General features: G+C 36.2%; 1 protein-coding gene across 2 annotated transcripts; it reads left to right on the top strand.

The window, feature by feature from the left end:
* The first annotated feature begins 3,379 nt into the window (after positions 1-3,379).
* LOC107828848 (protein VAC14 homolog) lies at positions 3,380-15,414 on the top strand. 2 transcript variants are annotated; one of them, XM_016656227.2, is made up of 20 exons: positions 3,380-3,750; positions 4,170-4,283; positions 4,746-4,811; positions 6,109-6,198; positions 6,326-6,445; positions 6,923-6,951; positions 7,058-7,200; positions 7,293-7,387; positions 7,791-7,877; positions 8,039-8,146; positions 8,289-8,380; positions 8,529-8,610; positions 10,203-10,268; positions 11,394-11,509; positions 11,590-11,710; positions 12,095-12,256; positions 12,356-12,484; positions 13,497-13,565; positions 13,836-14,129; positions 15,005-15,414. In XM_016656227.2, exons 1-20 carry the CDS (start codon positions 3,655-3,657, stop codon positions 15,095-15,097), a joined length of 2,172 nt encoding a protein of 723 aa, XP_016511713.1. In that variant the 5' UTR covers positions 3,380-3,654; the 3' UTR covers positions 15,098-15,414. The 2 variants fall into 2 exon arrangements, with proteins under 2 accessions (XP_016511713.1, XP_016511715.2); XM_016656229.2 differs by lacking the exons at positions 13,497-13,565; positions 13,836-14,129; positions 15,005-15,414 and adding an exon at positions 12,566-12,866 and having other exon boundaries at positions 3,382-3,750.
* Positions 15,415-21,117: the final 5,703 nt, after the last annotated feature.

Raw genomic sequence — 21,117 nt, 5'->3', positions numbered from 1 at the left:
ATAACGAAAGAGATGAGAAGTTTAGAATGACGATAGTAAGTAAAAAAAAAGGGCAGGTCGGTGCACTAAGCTCTCACTATGCGAGGGGACGAGTAAGTAAAGCAGTGTTACTAGGTTTACCTAATTAATAGGGATGCTTTCCGTGGTATTGAAAGGGACATGGACAAGTGTGAAATCGTAATGCTAAAAACTTTATTCTTTGCAGGCGGGGGGCTCTCTATCCTTAAGATAAGATTTTTTTCATTCTTAAAAGCCTTCTTTCATAGATAATCAGTAGTATTCCTCTCGCTAGCAATTCTGAGTAAGAGGAGGAGGACTTGATGTGACTACTATTAGATTGATCGTCGAGCCTAATCGACTCGACCTAGATACTCGAAAACCGGTTTTACCCAAAAAAGGCATATCTAAAATTTGCAAATTGCAAAAAGTAAAATAATCTTTTTAAAATTATGATTCTAAGCTACACTATATATACTTAAATAACTTCTTTTATGCATTCAACTATTTTTTTAATCACTAATAGAATACAGAAGTCTTTATATCCCATAGGTTTAATTAATTATTTTTTATGATGAAATTGAGGATTCACTCTATAAACTCTAGTTTTTCAAAAGATCCATGCTAAAAATTCTGAAAACAAAAAACATCTTCGGTTACGGTCGATCTCCCGACATGAAGTAAGAAAATACAACACCTGTCCACTAAGCCACAGGAATACTATAGTAAAATTTTCCAACTAAGCGGTGTCGGATGACATCACTTGGATAAACATATATCTGCCCCTAACTTGTACTATCTGTTACTATTCTAAAACATTTGTACTTAGATTGTTTTTCTAGTAAATTCAGTAGAGCTTATGACTTGTACTACCAGTTTTTGGGTATTGTATTGCACTCAGGATTATTGGTTTACGATAGAAATTTTAGTTTCATGTTTAATAGTTGTTTTTGATTAAATTATGTCATTTAATTCGGTAAGTGTTAGGCTTACCTAGTATTAGTGACTAGGTGCCATTACGACATCCTACGGAGGGAAATTTGGGATCGTGACAAAAATATAAAAGGATTATCCACTTCTATTAAGGGAAATAATACAAAAAGCAAAGAGACTACATGCGGGTTTGGGAAAATATTTTTTAGTCCTAAAAAATATGTGATTTTCTTACTTATTTTCTGGTATATGATTAGCAAGGAGAAATATTATCCCAAGAGCATTGTACTATAATTTAAGCAAATATTATAATCCTGAATGTGGACCCTAGATGACGACCCCAACCTTGAACCCGACACCCAATCCCCGTCCTCGAACCCAATCTCGACCCCAGAATTCCAAACCGACACTCGTCCCTTGACCCCGACACCTGACATCTGGCCTCGAACTTTGTGTTTCGAGTTGCAAAGTCTAGGGCAGGCAGTGCGATGGGGTGGTGGAGGGAGTTGGTGGCCCGAGAGCGGAAGGAAAGGGCATGATGAAATGGGGGAAGGGGGAGGGGAGAGGCGAGGGCAGGTTGGGGGTGGTGGTGTGGGGAGGGTTTGCTAGGGAAGGGGTGGCCCGATGCATGGGGTTGGTAGGTGGGAAAGGGTGTCGAAGTGGGGGTAAGTGGAGTGTGGGCGGGGTGAGATCAGAGTGCAAGGTGATAGGTTAGGGTCTGGGGGTTCGAGATCGCAAGGTGTGGATTGGGGGGGGGGGATGACAGTAGGGGTGAGGAAGGTTGTAAGAGAGTTTTGAAAAATATTTTTCCTCCTAGTGGTCGGTGAAAAATGTTAGAAAAATATTTTCAAGTACATTTAAGCCAATTAAATATGAAAAAATTAAAAATATTTTTAAAAAATATTTTTTTTCATGCCAAACACACCCTATCAAGGAAAGAGTATTGTGCCTAAGAATACAAAAAACAGAAAGATTGCTGGTTCTACGGTCTATGAAAGGGAATTATAGGAATAAAAAGGAAAATTACTTTATATTAAAGAGTTTTCTTTGGTGGATCATGGATGATAAAGCGATACATTAAAAGATAAGAGAGAGTTGTTCAGGTGATACAACTTCAATCCTAATATTATGAGTTCGAATCACTAAGAGATAATATTGGAAGTTTGTGAGAGGGGTTAAAAAAAGGTTGCCCATAAAATGGATCCCATTAATAATCTTTTATATCCAGCATATAATTGTACAAATTCTATCATCACGTAAATAAAAGGAAATAATTTAAGGAAAAAAAGAGAAAATGTTTTGATGAGAAGAAATATTAATGTTTTTGACTAATAGTTCTTATATTAGGATATTAGGAAAAAGGAGATCACAAGGAAAAAACACAAGATAAGGTAGATACATGTCATTCTCAACCTACCCAGAAACAAAAAGTAGAAAAAGAGTCCAGAAAAAGTGCAAGAGTCTTGATACACTGGACCTACCAATTAAAGTAATATACTTGCATTTGATTTTTCATACATAATTTGGCCAATAAAATTACTGTTATGCCATTCTTGTACTATATAATATTCTTACCAGTAAATACTCGTCATTAAGGGTATACAATATTACAACTAACTGTATTTTTGTATTACCTTATCCATAAGCAAATGTACACTTAGCAATTGTTCGTTATATCAGCATAATATTATTATTTATTTGTTTTCAAGTTTTGTAGATATATTTTCCAATAATATCTATAAAAAAGGTGACACACTTTGTAGTATATGTGTCTAACAAGTTCAAATATTTTTTATGACTTGATCTATGTTTATAAAAGGGATAAAATATATATATACCAAACTATTTATGGATACGTTCATTAATTTTTTCCCTTAATTTTGCTGGAAATTTAAGGAAAAAGGAAACAAAAATCGTACTTTGCATAAAAGCTGTAAATGATCAATCTACTAGGAAGTTATCACTTAATCCTCTACCTATTAGAATTTTAAAAGCAAAAAGTATCACAAATACAAAAAAATTAATTTCAATCTTTAAACATAAAAATTTAAGTGGAAAACGAGTGACTTATTAGAAGAGTAAAAACTAGTAACACTTCAATATATTTTAATGGATTGAAGGACTATTTTTTTAGTAGTTAAATTGAAGGACTTTCACATATCCTTTCCTGGATTCTGCGCATAGCGGGAACTTAATACATGAGATTGTCTTTTTTCTTAGATTGAAAGACTTTCACATTAGCTTGAGTGAGGAAAATCAACTGTAGGTGGAGTTAGAACACATGAATATAAATTTTAGAGAAAAACAAAAAAAATGATCTCTGTACTTATTTTTGTTTTTTAGAGTAATCACTCGATATCCTGTATTTATATTTGGGGCCCGACTAAATTTGAATTTACACCGAAAAATTCTGTATTAGGGTAAAATACTCTCTAACAAAGGGTATTTCATACCGGACTCAAACTCGTAACGTATGGACAAGGACGAAGAGTACTTGCCGCTCCGCCGTGGCCCTCCTTGTTGGTGAACTGCTTAGACTTTATTACCCCAACAACATTATTTTATTTAAAACAAACAAAAACGAAAAGACAAAATAAAACTCTTCAAATTTCGGGTTTTAAAGATCGATCAGTGTATATTCTCTTTCCTTTTTTCTTCTCCATATTTACCTTAGAGAAGAAAAAAGGGGTTTTGGGTTTGAGTTGTTAGGGGATTGTTGGTGCTATGGCTACTGCGGAAGCCCTTTATGTGATTCCTTCAGCTGTTCTGCGTAACCTTTCTGATAAGCTCTATGAGAAGCGCAAGAATGCTGCTTTGGAGGTATACTTTTTTCTCCATTTCTTCAAATTTTGTGTTATATTCCTTGAGAGGTAGGGGTATCTGTGTACACATTACCCTCCCTAGACCCGACATGTGGGATTATACTAGGTATGTTGTTGTGGTTGTTGTATTCCTTGAGTTTAAGCTGTAACATTGATTGGTCACCTAGAACAGATGAAAAGTAACCTGCTATAATAGGTTAAAATTAGACTGATGGTGTAAAAAAGTTCATTACACTGTTATAGTGTATAACTTAAATCCTATGTTCTTCTGTGTTTGGAATATTGAGAATTGATATGGCCTACTTAACTAGTTTTAAATTCATGCATAGTTGATGTTACTGTATTGTGTCCTTGTACTTGAAATATTGGTATTGTTTGGTTGTTCAAGATTTTGTTGTTCTTTTGGCGTTTGTGTAGTTGGAAGGGATTGTTAAGCAATTGGCTGTAGCGGGTGATCATGACAAGATTATAGCGGTAATCAATTTGTTGACACAAGAATATACCTACTCGCCTCAAGCTAATAACCGGAAAGTGAGTCTGAGTTTATTCTTAATTTGTTTGGTATGATGCAAAAAATGTTTTTCCTGGAGATTTTTTTTCTTGATTAAATGATTTTCCAATTTTTGGTTACCTTAAAGTGTGGAAAATGATTTGGAGCATATTATCTGCCAAAAGGAAGAAAATGACTTTTATTGCATGGGTGCAAATCATTTTTTACAAATGGCTCAACTCTTATTCCAGCACTTTTTCAAGCAAAAATTGGATATTGTTGTTAAAACCAGGACTACTCTCCAACTCACGCCATTATGTACACAATCATGCTCTTGTTCGAATCAAATCACTGTCAAATGATCCAGAAAATGATTTACTGAAAATAAAACATTTTCTACGGAAAGGATTTCCCGTCATATCAGAGGCACTTGTCTAACTTGTCTTCATTTAGTTTGTAAAGTGAGTTGGTCATTTGTCTTCCGTGTTCGATTTTGTGTTTAGGGAGGGTTGATCGGATTGGCTGCCGCGACAGTTGGTTTGACCTCAGAAGCAGCACAGCACCTTGAGGTAGAATGATGAAATCTGAAAACTTCCTATCAATTTTGTGCAAATGTGAGAGAATGACTGTAAGTTTTGAGTGCCATGATTTAGCAATCGGAAAGTTTGATGGTCTTGGTCCCTTTGTCTATATCTGATGAGCGCACTGTTGTTTCTAGAGAATATTCATATTTTTCTTAATGAGTTCTATGAAAATTTACTGTATTAGTTAAAGTGAAAAATTATTATGGGATGTGGATACACCATATAAGTTTGAGAGACCTATAAAAAAGTGTTACATCCATTCACAAATAGATAGAGAACCTTTTTTCTATTCGTGCAGTTCAAATATTCTGTTTTGACCATGACTTCTTTTCCCTTGATTAATAAGCAAAAAGTTTCATGAATGATCCAAAAGCCATGCACTAAGAAAGGTCTGGTCAAACGAGGAGGGACTTACAGTGGATACTTAGGAACCCAGAGACGAGGAAGGGTAGTGGCCTAGCCATGAATCTTGCCAAAAATTATCTTCCTACCATCTCCAACTTCTACCTGCAATTTTGTTTCAAAATCTGGCAAAGCTTTCTATTGTAATTAAACTCCACACCACTGGAGTAGTGAACTCTCTTTGCACACCTTTGCTAGATTCCCCATATTTCTGCTGCACTATACTTCTCCATAAAGTTGTGTCATCATTGACAAATCTCCATAAGCATTTGGTCATCAAGCTTTGATTGCGTGCTTCTAGATTCGTACACCTAAACCACTTACCCTATTGTTCATTATAACCATCTCTCATTTTCTCTTTGATCAGTAAAGTAAAATTTTATTTAAAATAAACGGTACCAAGAGTGTACAGTGTGAATTACAAAACAGACAGAATTTTACATTTTTCTCTGCTATATATTTATTTTCTGCAAGTATGAATTCATGAAAGAGAGGTAAGCTGTAAGTGTTTGCGACAATGGAGAGAGGTGTGTGTGTGAGATAAGAGAGTTAAGCCTTTTTGTCCGGGGTAAATAGGTAAGCTATTCCTTTACCTGAAACGAGAAAAACTTGAGGTTCAGCTGTGCAGGCCCTTGTTGATGAAACTTCAATTGTTTGCTGCGTACAAAAGAAGGAATTAACACTTTCACAATGTAATTTTATTATTTATCTGATGCATGCTTCCAAATTAGTTTTTGCTACAATGGCTACTTCATTGACATACAGGTGTTTCTATATGTATTGCTTTGGGAGTTTAATGATTGTATTTTTGGGCTATACTACTGAGTAGTCTGCTTTTCTCTTTATGCAATTTACTTACCCTCCGGATGCGATGTTCCAGCAAATTGTGCCATCAGTCTTGAATTCTTTCTCGGATCAAGATAGCAGAGTTCGATATTATGCATGTGAAGCTCTCTATAACATTGCAAAGGTGAGGCTTATAAAAGAGCTTGTGCTAAGATTTTGCTTTTTATCTTATGTTACCATCTTAAAAGAGCTTGTGCTAAGATTTTTCTTTTTATCTTGGTTTTTGGACTTTACCCATGTGACTTCTGTAGGTTGTGCGAGGAGATTTCATTGTGTTCTTCAATCAGATTTTTGATGCTTTATGTAAGCTTTCAGCCGATTCAGATGCCAATGTGCAGAGTGCTGCTCATCTTTTAGATAGGCTTGTCAAGGTAAAACAAGCTTTCTTGCACTCTTAAATGTTTTATTTCGCTTCTAAATTTTAAGGCACCGATCGTAGAAGGAAGGAGTAATGGAATATTGTTTAGAAAGATAATGAAATTGACTTGTTAAGTGAAATACAATAAAGAGGAGAATAGAAAGTTTTGATTTTTTTTTTGGGGGGGGGGGGGGAGTCCAAAGTCAAAGTATTTGTGGTTATAAGGAGGGATTATTGCTGGTATTCAGTCAGAGTATTTGTGGTTATCTGGAGGGGTTATTGCTGGTATTCTGTTACAGTTAGAAGATCTCTCTTTCTCTATTTTTCCCCTTCTTTTTTATGTTCTCGTTATCCACAAATTCATTTTGGTGGAGTTACCCCTCTCCTTTTTGGCAAATAGTTGTTTTGATAAAAGCTTTTTAGCAAGTTTGATATTTTGATTGATCAATCTTAAATGGTAACATTGTTTTGCAACTTTTTTGGGATGCAGGACATTGTCACGTATTGCGATCAATTTAGGTGTGTTTTCTACTAGCGATATCTTCATACTTGGGGTCAATTTGAGTTTTCAGTTTGATGAAGTATTATTTGATAGATTTGATGGTACATAACGTTTCTTACTCAGCATTGAAGAATTTATTCCATTATTGAGAGAGAGAATGAATGTCCTCAACCCTTATGTCCGCCAGTTTCTCGTCGGTTGGATCACGGTTCTAGACAGTGTTCCAGATATTGATATGCTCGGGTTTCTTCCTGATTTTCTTGATGGTAAATGCTTATGTTTTGAGCTCAAAAGTTCTAGATGTGCTGTTGAATGTTCTGTTTCCGCATGTTGTCTTATTTGACATGATAAACTGCAGGATTGTTTAATATGTTGAGTGATTCCAGCCATGAAATACGGCAACAAGCTGATTCTGCACTTTCAGAGTTTCTACAAGAGATTAAGAACTCTCCAGTAAGGTTTCTTCCATGCATGGTATGTTAAGCGTTCTAATGAAGGAGTGGCGAGATTCCTGAAAACAAAGAAAAAGAAAAAAGAAAATCATAACTTGTGATTTTCTTTCTCCTAACAGCATTGTTGAGGTGTTAAGTGAGAGATATGTGGGTATCGGTATGTCTAGTTTCAGATATGGCTCGCTGTATTAGTTTTTTTTTTGAGTACTTGTGTAATGGATCTCTATCTGTATGCAATATAGGTATCTTTTCCTCCGGTTTTATTTTTGTCAATCCTTTCCAAATAAGATTATATTTTTCCCCCTAAAAAATCAGAAACAAAAATAAGAAATTAAACATATATAATTTGTTGAAAAGAAATCTTTTTTGTAACTCTTCTAACTTGAACAATGCTGATCTTGAAGTCTGTAGATTATGGTCGCATGGCTGAGATACTGGTTCAAAGATCAGGTTCACAGGATGAATTTACGCGGCTGACTGCTGTCACTTGGGTAAGGACCTTGACATCCGTAATTGCTTGTGCATCATGTAATTGAATGCTTTGCCATCTATTGACGGGAATTCTATCTGCTCTGGCTTGGGTTTCATTGGTGTTAACTAATCTAATTGGTTTATTTTGTCAATCAATTTAACCAGACTATTTGCTCTGCAGATAAATGAGTTTGTGAAACTGGGTGGAGACCAACTTGTCCCTTATTATGCTGACATTCTGGGTGCAATTTTGCCTTGTATATCTGATAAAGAAGAGAAAATAAGAGTCGTAAGTGGAAGCCTCTTTTATTTTGGTACTTAAATTTATCGCCTTCTAGTCCCACCTTCTCTTCATTGTTCTTGCTTCTTTGTGTTCCTTGTTTTTCTTTTTTTTTTTTTTCACTTTTATCTTCTGTTGTTCTGGCCTTTAGGTTGCACGTGAAACGAATGAAGAACTTCGTGGAATCAAGGCCGACCCAGCTGAGGGATTTGATGTAGGAGCAATTCTCTCCATTGTTAGGAGGTATGAAGTTACTTATATAGGGAAATCTGGTATTTAACAAGTTCACAGAAGTTTTGAGATGTTGATATTCACTGTTGTTGACTAAAATGGTTTGCACAATGCATGCAATTCAAAATTTATGGTTACCTTTATGTATTCTGTTTATCAGGCAGTTGTCAAATGAACGGGAGGCAACACGTATTGAAGCATTACACTGGATGTCAACCCTGCTAAATAGACATCGGTCAGAGGTAAAGACAAGCACTTGGATCATGGTCTCCTTTATTGTTTTGCTTGATGACCACGTTCTCTCACCAACTTGAAGGTTATGTAATTTGGAACTTGTTTGAGTGTGTACTACTTAGGCTATTTCACCTATGTATAGGCAGTGAAGTTTTGTTTATGTTGTGTGATGAAGAGGTACTAAGAGCATACTGAACTACATACTAAGGGGTCGTTTGGTTCAAATTCAGGATATTGTAGGATTATAGCTTTAGGATTATAACCTGGATAACCAATCCCGCCTTCTATATGCAATAAGTTATACCAAGATTTTGGTACAAACATAATATTGGTTTTAGCTAATACCTCCAACCAAACACGGCATAAATTTAATCCCAAAATTTATAATGGGATAACCCACCTATTCCCGTGAACCAAATGGTCCCTAAAGGTAAAGGACTATTAGGAGCCTTGCTAGTTCGTGTTTTGGTGGATGCTTGTTTAATGAATAATGTCATGATATTTTTACAAAAGAACGCTCATCATCATTGAACCTACAATTTCTTTGTTTAACAACATGTTTATTTAGGCAAATTGAATCAATCGGTAGGGGCAAGTGCACAATATGCGGGTTCAGTCGAACCCAATAACTTTGGCTCAAACAACTGTGTATGAGTTAAGAAATCTACTAAACATGTACAAATATTAAATTCTGAACCCAGTAATTCACATGATCTATGAGTTCAGTACCATTCCAAAACCATAAACTTCAAATCCTGGATCTGCCTATGTAACATTGGAGTGGCCGTGCTATGGCTTAGGAGGAGAAGCCTCTGTTCCTTGCTTTTTATAGTTCTTGTTAGAATTTTTCTAGATGACAATGGTTCAGATTTATTTGTGCACTTTGAATAATCCATAAGGGGGTCTACTTGCTACTACAACCCTCAAGCATAGGTTCCAAATAGACCTACTCACCAAGTTTGGAGCACACTGTGCTTACTTTGAAACTTATAGCTGGGATTTGAACTTGGGATATCAGGTTCTTTCATGTTAGATTGTCAGAGTTATAGTGTAAGAGGATTACAAGTCTTTAAGTTGGATATTATTCAACATTAGACAAATCATATATCTATTTTATCTAGCACAAATATGTAGTTGTGGAGGTGCAATTGTTCCACAGCCACAGTATCTCCTATACTAGGTTTCTTGCGCACAGATCAACATTCTCTATATGGTTGTTTTGTATCATAGTTTCATCTGTTAATGTCTTATTCTGTTTAAGTAAAAGCTCGTCATTAGTAGCTGATAATATTTTGTATACATGTACATTTTGAGGTATACCAGTGTGCTCATTGCTTAGAATATTATTATCACATAAAGTTGTTGCCTCATGGATTTGGAGTAAATATTACAAATTCGAAATATCATTTTCATATTTAGTCCTTCTTTTAGAAGTAATATATTATGTCCAATATGGGTTAAGTTCATTACTCAGATTTTGAGAAGAACATGTATAATCAGTCAATCAATATTTGCTGCCGTGATCTACATTTATTTGGTTTCTAAACTTTGGAAGGATGACTGACCATCTCATTTTTTCTATTTATTTTTGGGGGAACAGGTCTTAGTTTTTCTGAATGATGTCCTCGACACTCTTTTGAAGGCACTCTCAGATCCCTCCGACGAGGTATTTTCCGCTACTATACTTAAATTTGATGTCTCACTGATTTAACCCTAATTGTCCAAATGTCGTTCTGCTTGAAACAATTATGTATAGCTGCACTTTTGTTGATTGGACCAACAGATATATCCATGTCTTTCAGCTTTTTGTGGCAGCAGACTGTGTTTCTTTAGGGATTCTATGAGCCATTTATTAGCTTTTGAGTCTTTATTTTGACTTGGGTATATGGGCTATGGCACTGGTTTGGTTCCTCTGGCATAGTTCCCCTGCAAAGTTTAGCTTTACAACTTCCTTTCCTTACCATGTAGCACCAACTAATTGTTCTTTCCTCATTTTTTTGATCTTTGAGATTATTGCCATTGTAGTCATCCTAGTTTCTTGATTTCCTCAAACCCATGTTTAATGGAATTTTAGTACATTCTGGATTCGTAACTGTTTGCTTCTTTGCATGATAACTAGACCATTTGCTGGTGGTCTAACTGGACTATGGCCTTTTGATCTATGTAAAATTTGGATGTTGTGTCTGTGTTCCGTTCCATGACTATCCTGGGAATAAATGCAAGTATAATCATTCATGACTCTAAATATTCTTCATATGGACTCCGAAATAAATGAGCATGATTAAACATAGTAGGCTACTTATTTGATAGAGGATTCTCTTTGGACCTTTTTCCTTACCTAACTCAACTTTTATTCTCAGAGAAAAAGAAAGATTTTGATGAATGGTCATCTTCCGCTTGTTCGTGGGTGTTTAAATGGTTATGTTTGGAATTGACTTCAGTTACTTCTGATTGATGTTGCTGGAACTTTTTGACTTATCAAAATCAATGAAGAACATTTTTGAGCTTTAAGTATAAAGACCTTTACTTGACCAAATAAGCTATAGATTGAAATAAACTGTCATCTATCCTGTTTCAGTTTTTCTTTTGCTCCTCCTTTTTGGTCGATGGGGTTAAAACTCTATTTTCCCTTTTTTTTTCCAGATTGGTAAAGTTTCTATTCTAATGAGTTGTGTATGGGAAAAAATTCTGAAGAGTTTTTCCGCCGAGTTTGCCAACGATATCATCTCTGTATGGACCAGCACATCCTTCAAACTGATTCCATCAAAATTTTCTCGTAATTTTCTGCCAGGTAGTGCTTTTGGTGCTTGAGGTGCATGCATGCATAGCTGAAGATCCACAATACTTCCGCCAGCTTGTTGTTTTCCTAGTTCACAACTTTCAGCTTGATTACTCTCTCCTGGAGAAGTAAGTATTGTTTGTTCAACTTTTAATGTGTCTATGTTTGCTGTATGCTACCCGATCTTAGTGTTTTAATTTCCTTTCAGACGTGGAGCTTTAATAGTTCGTCGGCTATGTGTACTTCTGGATGCTAAAAGAGTTTATCTTGAACTGTCCACAATACTTGAAGGGGAATCAGATTTGGAGTTTGCATCTATCATGGTTCAGGTTTTATTCTAATCATTTCACATGAGACTGACTATGCTAAATGTTTTGAAATAATGCAATGACAGAGAGATATTAGGCTTCGTTTGACTTAACTATTACCCCCTCCGTTTCATTTTATGTGAACCTGGCATTTATGAGGCTATAAAATCATGACATTACGGGTAAAATAAAAGTGTTTCTAAATATAGAAAGGTGTCATTTTTTTGGAACAAACTAAAAAGAAAAGATTGTCAAATAAAATAGAACAGAGGGAGTAATAATTATTGGTATCAAAGAACTGTCCAGCTCAGTCTTTTGACTATGCTTGACAGTGTGTCTCAGAATTGATATATGTTTTAACGCTGTAAATTTCCATAACCTGTGTGTGCTTCTTTTTTGTTTCAGGCCTTAAATTTGATTTTACTTACTTCATCCGAATTGTCCCACCTCCGAAATCTTCTTAAACAATCATTAATCAATGCTGCCGAGAAAGACTTATTTCTTTCTTTGTATGCATCATGGTGCCATTCGCCGATGGCAATAATAAGCCTTTGCCTGTTAGTTCAGGTAAGACTGAATTTTTCTCATGGCTCTATCAAGCCGTTGCTCGTTTTATATTGCACTATATCAATGTGGGTCCATGTCTTTTTTTGGATTGCATTACAGGCATATCAGCATGCAAGTTCTGTTATTCAATCTTTGGTCGAGGAAGACATCAATGTCAAGTTCTTAGTCCAACTAGACAAATTGATCCACCTTCTGGAGACCCCGACCTTTGCTTACCTCAGACTGCAGGTATTTTGAAGTATTTCTCCTTTTATTGAGTTCTAAACGTAGAACATTGGATTCATTTCTAAACGTAGAACATTTCTAAAGCCACCACAAGTTTCGTCACCCTCTGATGAGCAAACCCTAGCGTATTGCTCCGTCAGACTCCATCGCTCGCGGATCCATCTGAAGGTCTTGCTCCAGCAAGTGCGTCAGGTTAACGTGCAGGCGCGTGAAGACTTTTCCGGGTATCTTCAAAGGCTGATCTCTTCTCCTTAAGGGTTGTCTACTCATTCCGAGGCAACCCATCCAATTTTCTATTGTCTCCGATCACCAGAAGTAGTTAGTACTTTAAGTTACTTTTCTGACTAGACCCATTCTTGTTCTTGGTACCAATGTTGGGTCCCTATGTCATGTTATCACGCTCTAGTTAACCAAGCCTGGGCGTGCCAGGGAGGAGGAAGTGGGGTTGTTATATTGTCCCAAATAGGTTGAGGAAATGGGTTGTTGTCTCTTTATTTGGTCTTGGAAAATCCTCACTTCATGAGCTAGCTGTTGGAGTTGAGTTAGACCCAATGTCCATTTCTTGTCAACCTATTTCTCTTTTACCCATTTCAAGATGCATGAGTTGTTCCCTTTATATGGTACAATCATAGTAGTGGTGCTCTGGCAAATTATTTTGTGATAGATGATGAGCAATTGAGATTGAGGAAAAAAGAAAATACATTTTTTTTCTGTTAGCCTTTAGGATTAAGTGCATTACATTCGTTTTTGGTTCCGAGAAGTACTTTTTAAAGTGTTCAAAAGACTTGCAAAAATTTACCTGCCTGGCAAATGAACAAGAAAAAAGAAAGAACAAATTGGAGTTGAAAACTCATGTTGTAACAGGTGGAACTCTTTTTTTAGTTGTCTTTGGTTATATAGAAGCTAGAGTTAATTGGATCAAACTCATGTTCTTGTTCGTGATGTCATGTACAAGTTAATTGTCTTTTTTCTTAAAAACTTTTTTTGAAGCATCTTAATGGTTATTTCCTTGCAGCTTCTTGAACCTGGAAGATACATATGGTTGTTAAAAGCCTTGTATGGTCTACTGATGCTGCTACCCCAGGTAATGATGCCGATTAATTCTCCTATCTGAGCACAATCTGAATTCGAGAAGTGCTAATGAAAGTCACTTGTAGATGTATAGCAGACATGTCCTTTCTTTTTTCTTGTCATCGTCATTCCTACTTAACTATCTGACATGGTGTGTGCTGTGAGAGCATGCTGATTACTGTTGGATGCTAAATATCCAGAACTACTCTTGGACATCCCATGGTTTATATGCGTGTGATTTTGTTTGTCTAATCTAAAACATTTTCTTGTCAATTTCGTGCAGCAAAGTGCAGCATTTAAGATTCTTCGTACTAGGTTGAAAACTGTGCCTTCATACTCCTTTAAGAAAGAACAATTAAGACGAACTTCATCTGGGAGTCCTTATTCTCAAAATAATCATGGGGAAGGTGGATCCCATTTTCCCGAGGATGGCAACCTGAATGAAAGTTCTTATGATATTCATAATGGAATAAATTTTTCTTCGAGACTGCAGCACTTTATGCAGATTCAGCATCAACATCGCTTGCATTTAAAGTCACAGACACACTCATGTTTTAGTTCTACTTCATCAACGAAGGTTTGCTGTGCTTCATACCATCTTCTTAATTTGCTTATACAATTTGAGTCCTGCATTAAGATGCTTACACCAGTGCAGACTAATTTTTTTGAGTCCTGCATTAAGATGCTTTACCTAATATATAGATTTCACAAAATTCTGGAAATTAGAAAAATATTTGAAATATTAAAATTCTTAAAACTAATTCAAGCATACCACAGTTGGTAGAACACTAAGTGCTTGATATATCAAGTAGAAAAGCAGTATCAGACATGACTACATCAAATTGTTTATAAATTACAAACCAATCACAGAAAACAAATTAGTATCTTTCAGAATTACTCATAGGCATTAATCAACCATTCAGACAAAACAAATAGTTTACAGATGTTAAACTACATTAAAATTGTCTGACGCGATTTGAAACAGTTGACACTGGTTTCTGTTGCCTTCTTTGGTTCTGACCTGGAGTCGTTAGCCTGGAATACGAGGTCTCTGTGCAGTTTCATATAATCCTCAAAGACAAACTTGGGATACATGAGTTTGTTCTGTTATTCTATTCATTTTTTATCAAGAAAGAATCTAATTCATGAATGAGACAATGATAAGGATGGGAATAGTTCAGGATGGGAGAGCAATAAACCAATAAAGCATATACACTGGCATTTCCATTTTTTCAGTTGGATGCCAATTTTGACCTTAATACATAGGTCTTTCGGTTGAGATGTCAATAAAATCATGGGAACTTTGTATGACCGGTGTGAAGATGAACCATGGTGTGAGCTAACAACTTTTGATATTTTAACCTTTTCTTTTGAACATTCATATGCCTTTTACATCTTTTCCGAACTTTCTGTTGGGGTGTGAAATCTCAGTTTTTAACTCTCTCTGTCCAGGAGGCACAAATACTGGAAGAATCTGAGCAACCGGCTCCAGCATCAGACTTGAATAGACCTCCTTCAAGATCATCATATAGAGGCCCGGGATAGTTGCAGCTTTGACAGTTTCTTCTGCTCCTCTGATCATAGAGCGACTTCATTTATTGTCTTGTGCTTCAACAAAAGCTTGGTTGAGCTCTGCCATTAGTTGTAAATTGTATATCCTGTTAGTTTAATTTGTCGAAAGATCATGAGGGTTGGGCTGGAAGAGGGGAATGAATATTAATCTAAGCTTGGATGTGGATGGTATTCATTTTTCAATGTGAAAATATAGTGGAGAAGTTTGCCCATGTGGTTCTATTGTTTTTGTTGAATACCATATGGGCAAACAAGTACATATGATTCAATTATGTGTATCTTGCACTTGTAAATGATTTATGCCTCGTCTTTTTCTGGGATTTATTAATTGGACCTGCAAATTCTTGAGCTACAGATTCATGGTGTTTTATCTTTGTATATTGAAACGGTCCTTTGATGGTAATAATATTAAGTGCAGTTGTTTCCGTCAAGTAGTTGAGTTTTCAATACTCATATCTTCCCATTTTACTTGTCAGTCGACTGTTTTGATATCAAAATTTCTGATATTTGAACTTAAACCTTGACAACTAATTCGATTTTGTAGTGGGACTTTAAGTAATAAAGTACTGCATAAAGCATTATATTTAAAATAGTAGTTCTCAATTTTTTTGATATTGGATATTATAAATTATATGTAACAGAGGATTCGTGAACGCTTTCCAATTGTTTTGGGTTTGAGGCTTCGTTGATTGACGTATATAGCTGAATTATTTTAGTTTAATTGTGTCAATTAAAGCTGGATAGAGAGTATTGAAAGGCCAACATCCCTGTGAATATAAAAATGGACAGATCACGTATTATATTTTATTCCCTCAAAACACGAGCCAGGCCATGAAAGAATTTATTCTGCAAAGTTATCTCTGGGACTTTCAACATATTTAAGCAATTGCGATCCAACTGAAAGATAAATATTTTAGATTCAATGTTGCCTACTTGCTGAAAGTGAAAATTGCCAGATTATAAAGTATATAATTTTTTTAAGATCCCACTAATCAACCATTGTCATTTTATATCACGCAAAACTCCTTAATTAATTGTGTGATCAATCTTGGTGCATGAATGGAGGGTAAAGATTTATCCGCATTCCTTTATTTATTCTAAATCAAATAATTTAATTTTATCAGTTAAATTAAAATAAGAATACATATTATTTAGGAAAAATACATAAAGACCCAATTAAATTTGTCCAGCAAATATGTTTGAACACTTAAACTAAACAGCTAATTTTTTACCCTCCTAAAAACATTGTGAGTGAATTTTATTCCATCCTAATAGCTGATGTGGCAAAAAGATAAAAAGAAAAAAAATAATTAAGCGTATAACATAATCTACACTATTAAAGCACGAAGGCATTTAACAAAATATCGTTTGCCTTTTTTACCCTTTAAAAATAAATTTCATACTAGATAAAATTGTTATTTAATTATTTTTCTAATATTTAAAACTTAGAAATCAACTACAATTTTAATTATTAAGCCTTTCCTTATTTGAAATATATAAGAAATTACCATATTTAAAGACTTTAAAATCAATTAAAATTTAAAGTTTATAAACTATTTCTTATTTAAACTAACTAGGTTTGTTGTTTTTGTCCTTTTTTTTTTGGGTTAAAACTGGATGCATTTTATAATTTAACAAACTACCCGTTAGGGTTTACAGATGGAATGTTTGTGGGTGGATATATCAAATCCCCCACTACCAGGCTATCGTTAGTAATATTATAATCCATAATTTGTCTTTCAAACACAGTTCATGTCATGTCTGCCCAAAATACATGCTTGACAAACACCGGAGGAACTGTTGTTACAAAAATATCTTCAAAAAAATTCCTGTTAGTGCCCTCCTTTGCCAGCGTATTAGCAACTCTGTTGGTCTCCCTATAGCTGTGCTTCACCACCACGGCGCCTTGTCTTTGGACGATTGACCTGCATTCATGAATAAGTGAGTCAAAGGGGAGGTTTCCATTGATTATCATTCTAATTACCTCTGTTGAGTCAGTGTTTATTTCCAAAGGAGTTAACTGCCTTTCTTCTGCAAGTTGCAGCCCTTTCAAAATGGCTAGCAATTCTGTATGAGTGTTAGTGATGTATTGGATGGAACCCATATAGCCAAGTACCCAATTTCCACTTGCATTTCTGAAGACTCCTCCTAGTCCTCCCCTTCCAGGATTTTCTGTTGCAGCTCCATCAGTGTTGAGCTTATAGTTTTTTTTTATGGTTTCCATTTTACCGAGATATTTATTTTGATTTTGGGTTCTTTATTTAACACGATTGTAACATATTCAGTAGTCTTAGCTATAGCACTTTTTGAGTCTACCCTTTCTTTTCTATTATTGAAGAGATTGTTGTTTCTTGTGAGCCATATTTGTCAGAAGCAGAAAGGGAGAAGCTCTTCCCAAGTGATGATGCTGTTATAATGCTCTTTCTTGAGGGATGTCCATGTGGTTGGCCAATCCCTAGTAGTGAAGGATGGTATAGGAGTATTGTTGTATTTTGTGCTTTGTAAGATGATTTCTTGCCAGAAGAGATTGGAGTTAGTGCATTCAAAAAAGATGTGTGATGAAGTCTCAATTGCCTGATTGCACAGGTTGCACATATGGTCTGTTTGTATTCCAACATGGTGGAGAAAGGCTCCAGTAGGGAGCATGTCATGGAATAGTAGCCAAAAAAAGGATTGAATCTTTTTAGAAACTTTCAGCTTCCAGATCCACAAAAAATTATGGGTCATGTTTTCTTGTCTTTGGTGTTGACAAGAATCCAGGAGTGAGTAGGCAGATTTTGTGGAATAGATTCCATTTGAGGAGGCTCCCTAGATCATTCTATCTTTCTTAATTGGGTTGGGTGGGATGAAGGTGTTATAGATGGAATTTTGGATATTTTGGGGAATGGTGAAAGAGAGTGTAGAGAGATCCCAAGTTCCATTATGATGAGCAGAGGCAATAGTTTTGGTCATGTCTTCTCTTGTCAGGGGACCTTCTATGAGGGACCTTATAACTGGGAGGTTGTTTATCCAAGGATCATTGAAGAAATTGACTCTGTTTCCTGAATGCACTACCCATCTTTTAGCTTTCATGCATGTTTCCCACCCTTTTAGGATGCATTGCCATGTGTGAGACTTGGCTTTTTTTGGGGGGATCCTCTAATTGCAGTGTTTTGCAATCAGAGTTTTTGCCCAGAGGGCTGAGGGATTTTGGTATAGCCTCCAAGCAAGTCCTGAATGAAGGGCTTTGTTTTTCAATTCAGCTTTCTGAATCCCCAGCCCCCCTTATCCTTAGGCATATTGACTATATCCTAGGAGACTAGATGCATCTTTCTTTTAGTAACAGTTGTGCCCTAGATGAAATTCCTCTGAATTTTATCAATCTCTTTGGTTGTTTTTGCTGGCAATTTGATGTATTGCATTACATGATTTGGGATTGAGTTCAGAAATGCTTTTGTCAATGTGGTTCTCCCAGTCATGTTTAGCATGGTTGTTTTCCATCCAGCCATTTTAGAGTGGAGATTGTCAGTGATGAACTGGAAATCACTATAAGTGGATCTTTTGTGGAAGATTGGGAAGCCCATGTATTTTCCAAAGTTTGTTGAAGCTTTTATGGAAAGGGTGTTTGAGATTAGTTCCATTTTATGGGGTTGGCAGTTTGCACTGAAACAGACTTTAGACTTGGTAAGGTTGATCTTTTGCCCAGATGCCAAGTTGAAAGAGTTGAGAGTATTCATGATTGTGTTGCAACTGGCTTGGTTAGCTGTTGCAAAAAGAGTTAGGTCATCAACAAAGAAAAGGCGAGATATTTTAGGGCCATTTCTGTTGATGTTGATGGGGTGCCACTCACCCTAGAGGACATTATTGTCAATGTCTCTGGAAAGTCTTTCCATACATAGGATAAACAGGTAAGGAGATAGGGGATCACCCTGTCTGATGCCCCTAGTGGGTATGAAAGGATTGGTTTGCTTTCCATTAACAATTATAGAGATGGTGGAGGAACTTACACATGACATGATGAGTTTGATGATTGTGTGTGGGAATTTGAAAGCATGGAGGGTTTGCTTAATGAAAGACCACTCTAGTATGTCAAAAGCCTTCTCCAGATCAATCTTTAGAATCATGTTAGAGGATTTGCCTCTCATTTTTCCAAAGTGAGAGATCTATTCTTGGACTATAATGACATTGTCTGAAGCTTTCCTGTTGGAGAGGAAGCTAACCTGACTAGGCCTAATGATATGAGGGAGGTAAGGCTTGATTCTATTAACAATGATTTTTGTTACTGTCTTGTAGACAATATTACATAAGCCTGTGGGCCTAAAGTTTTTGATCATTGAGGCTTGTGGGCATTTAGGAATGAGGCACATGAGGGTTTCATTCTGACTAGGTTCATAACTGATGTGGAGAAACAGTTTTTGCAGAATTGGATGACATCCTTACCCATTATGTCCCAATATTTTTGATTGAAGAAAGGATGAAGGTCATCAGGTCCAGGAGTTGTGAAAGGCTTGAAGGAGAATATGGCACTTTTGATTTCACTATCCCTAAGTGCCATCCCAATTGTTGTTTGTTGAATCTGAGAGAGGCAATGCCCCTGGATTTCAGTGGAGGACAAGCCATTCTGTGATTGAGTGAGGGATGATGTATAAAGTTCTTGGAAGAACTTTGAGATTGATTGCTTGATTTCCCCAGGCTCAAACAACCACTGACATGAGTCATCTTTGAGGGAAATGATTTTGTTCATCCTTCTTCTATTTAGAGTAGAGGTGTAGAAGAATTTTGTGTTGGCATCTCTATCTGAGAGCCATTGTATTCTAGACTTCATTTTCCAAAAGTCCTCTTCATTCTTCAAGATAGAGTTAAGCTCCTCAATGAGGTTGCTTTCAAGGGTTTGCATTGAGGTGCTAGTGGGATAATGAGGGGATTTTTGAATCCCCGCTATCCTTGCTAGCAACCTCTTCTTTTTGTGGAAGATGTTTTCAAAGGTATGTTTATTCCACTTGAGAGCATTATACTTGAACAAAATGGTGGAAGGGATTAGGGTAGAATCAGGCTTAAAAGAATCCATAATTAGGTTTTGAAATAGAGGGTGGTTGCACCACATTAATTCAAACCTAAAGGGTTTATTGAGAGGAATGTGACTGTTATTGCTTAGATCGACAAGCATGGGGCAGTGGTCAGAATGGGTCCTGGGGAGGTGAGTAATGTTAGCTTTAGGGTGTTCATTTATCCATTGGTTATTAGCAAGACACTTATCAATTCTTTCTAGGATTAGACAAGACTTATTTTTGTACCTCTTGTTTGATCAATTTTATTTACTACCTTTAAATCCTAGGTATACAAGGTGACAATTGTTGATACAATTCCAAAAAGAGTTACTTATGTGGGTGTTTATAGGGTTTCCCCCAAACTTGTCTCTTGCTTTCAGGACTTCATTGAAGTCTCCACCCACAAACCAACTCCCTCTGTGATTATTGGAGATATCAACTAAGCTATCCACGAGGGTTTTTCTATCCTCAATGTGATTGCTAGTATAAATTGCAGAAAAAAACCAAGGGGGTTTAAAGGTAATACCTTAACCATGGCATGGATACCCTGAGAATTTACTGCCACTTCATCAACTTGGAGGGAAGAATCCCTCCACATTATCACTATACCTCCAGAGTGGCCTATATCAGGGAACTAGATATGCATGTCGAATTGAAGCTCTTCAGTTAGCTTTTTGTGGTCAGCCATTTTGGTCTCCAGGAGAACCAACATCACAGGCTTGTACATCTTGACCATTTCTGAGCAATGCCTCTTAAACTCCGCACTGTTTGCCCTTCTAACATTCCATATTATGAATTCATTAGAGGGTTCAGTGACGAAGGGTTGTTGCTCGTTGATGTATTGTCCTGCCCTGGGGTTGCATCGCTTCTCTTCCCCTGTGTTGAGATTGTTGGGATCTCATCACTGGGGTTAATGTCAGAAAGGGTTTGAGTGTACCTTGACTCTGGTGAGAGGAGAAGTTCATT

The sequence above is a fragment of the Nicotiana tabacum genome, chromosome 18 (genome assembly GCF_000715075.1).
Source record: "Nicotiana tabacum cultivar K326 chromosome 18, ASM71507v2, whole genome shotgun sequence".
NCBI classification, from domain to species: domain Eukaryota; kingdom Viridiplantae; phylum Streptophyta; class Magnoliopsida; order Solanales; family Solanaceae; genus Nicotiana; species Nicotiana tabacum.
The sequence above is the reverse complement of the archived record's forward strand: the minus strand, read 5'-3'. Positions and strand labels throughout refer to the sequence as shown.

Bases quoted from the DNA above. Each gene is read 5' to 3' on its own strand.
- LOC107828848 (XM_016656227.2), top strand. From the start codon at position 3,655: ATGGCTACTGCGGAAGCCCTTTATGTGATTCCTTCAGCTGTTCTGCGT. The intron at 11,510-11,589 runs GTAAGTATTGTT...ATTTCCTTTCAG, and splicing joins GATTACTCTCTCCTGGAGAA to ACGTGGAGCTTTAATAGTTC. The intron at 12,257-12,355 runs GTAAGACTGAAT...ATTGCATTACAG, and splicing joins GCCTTTGCCTGTTAGTTCAG to GCATATCAGCATGCAAGTTC.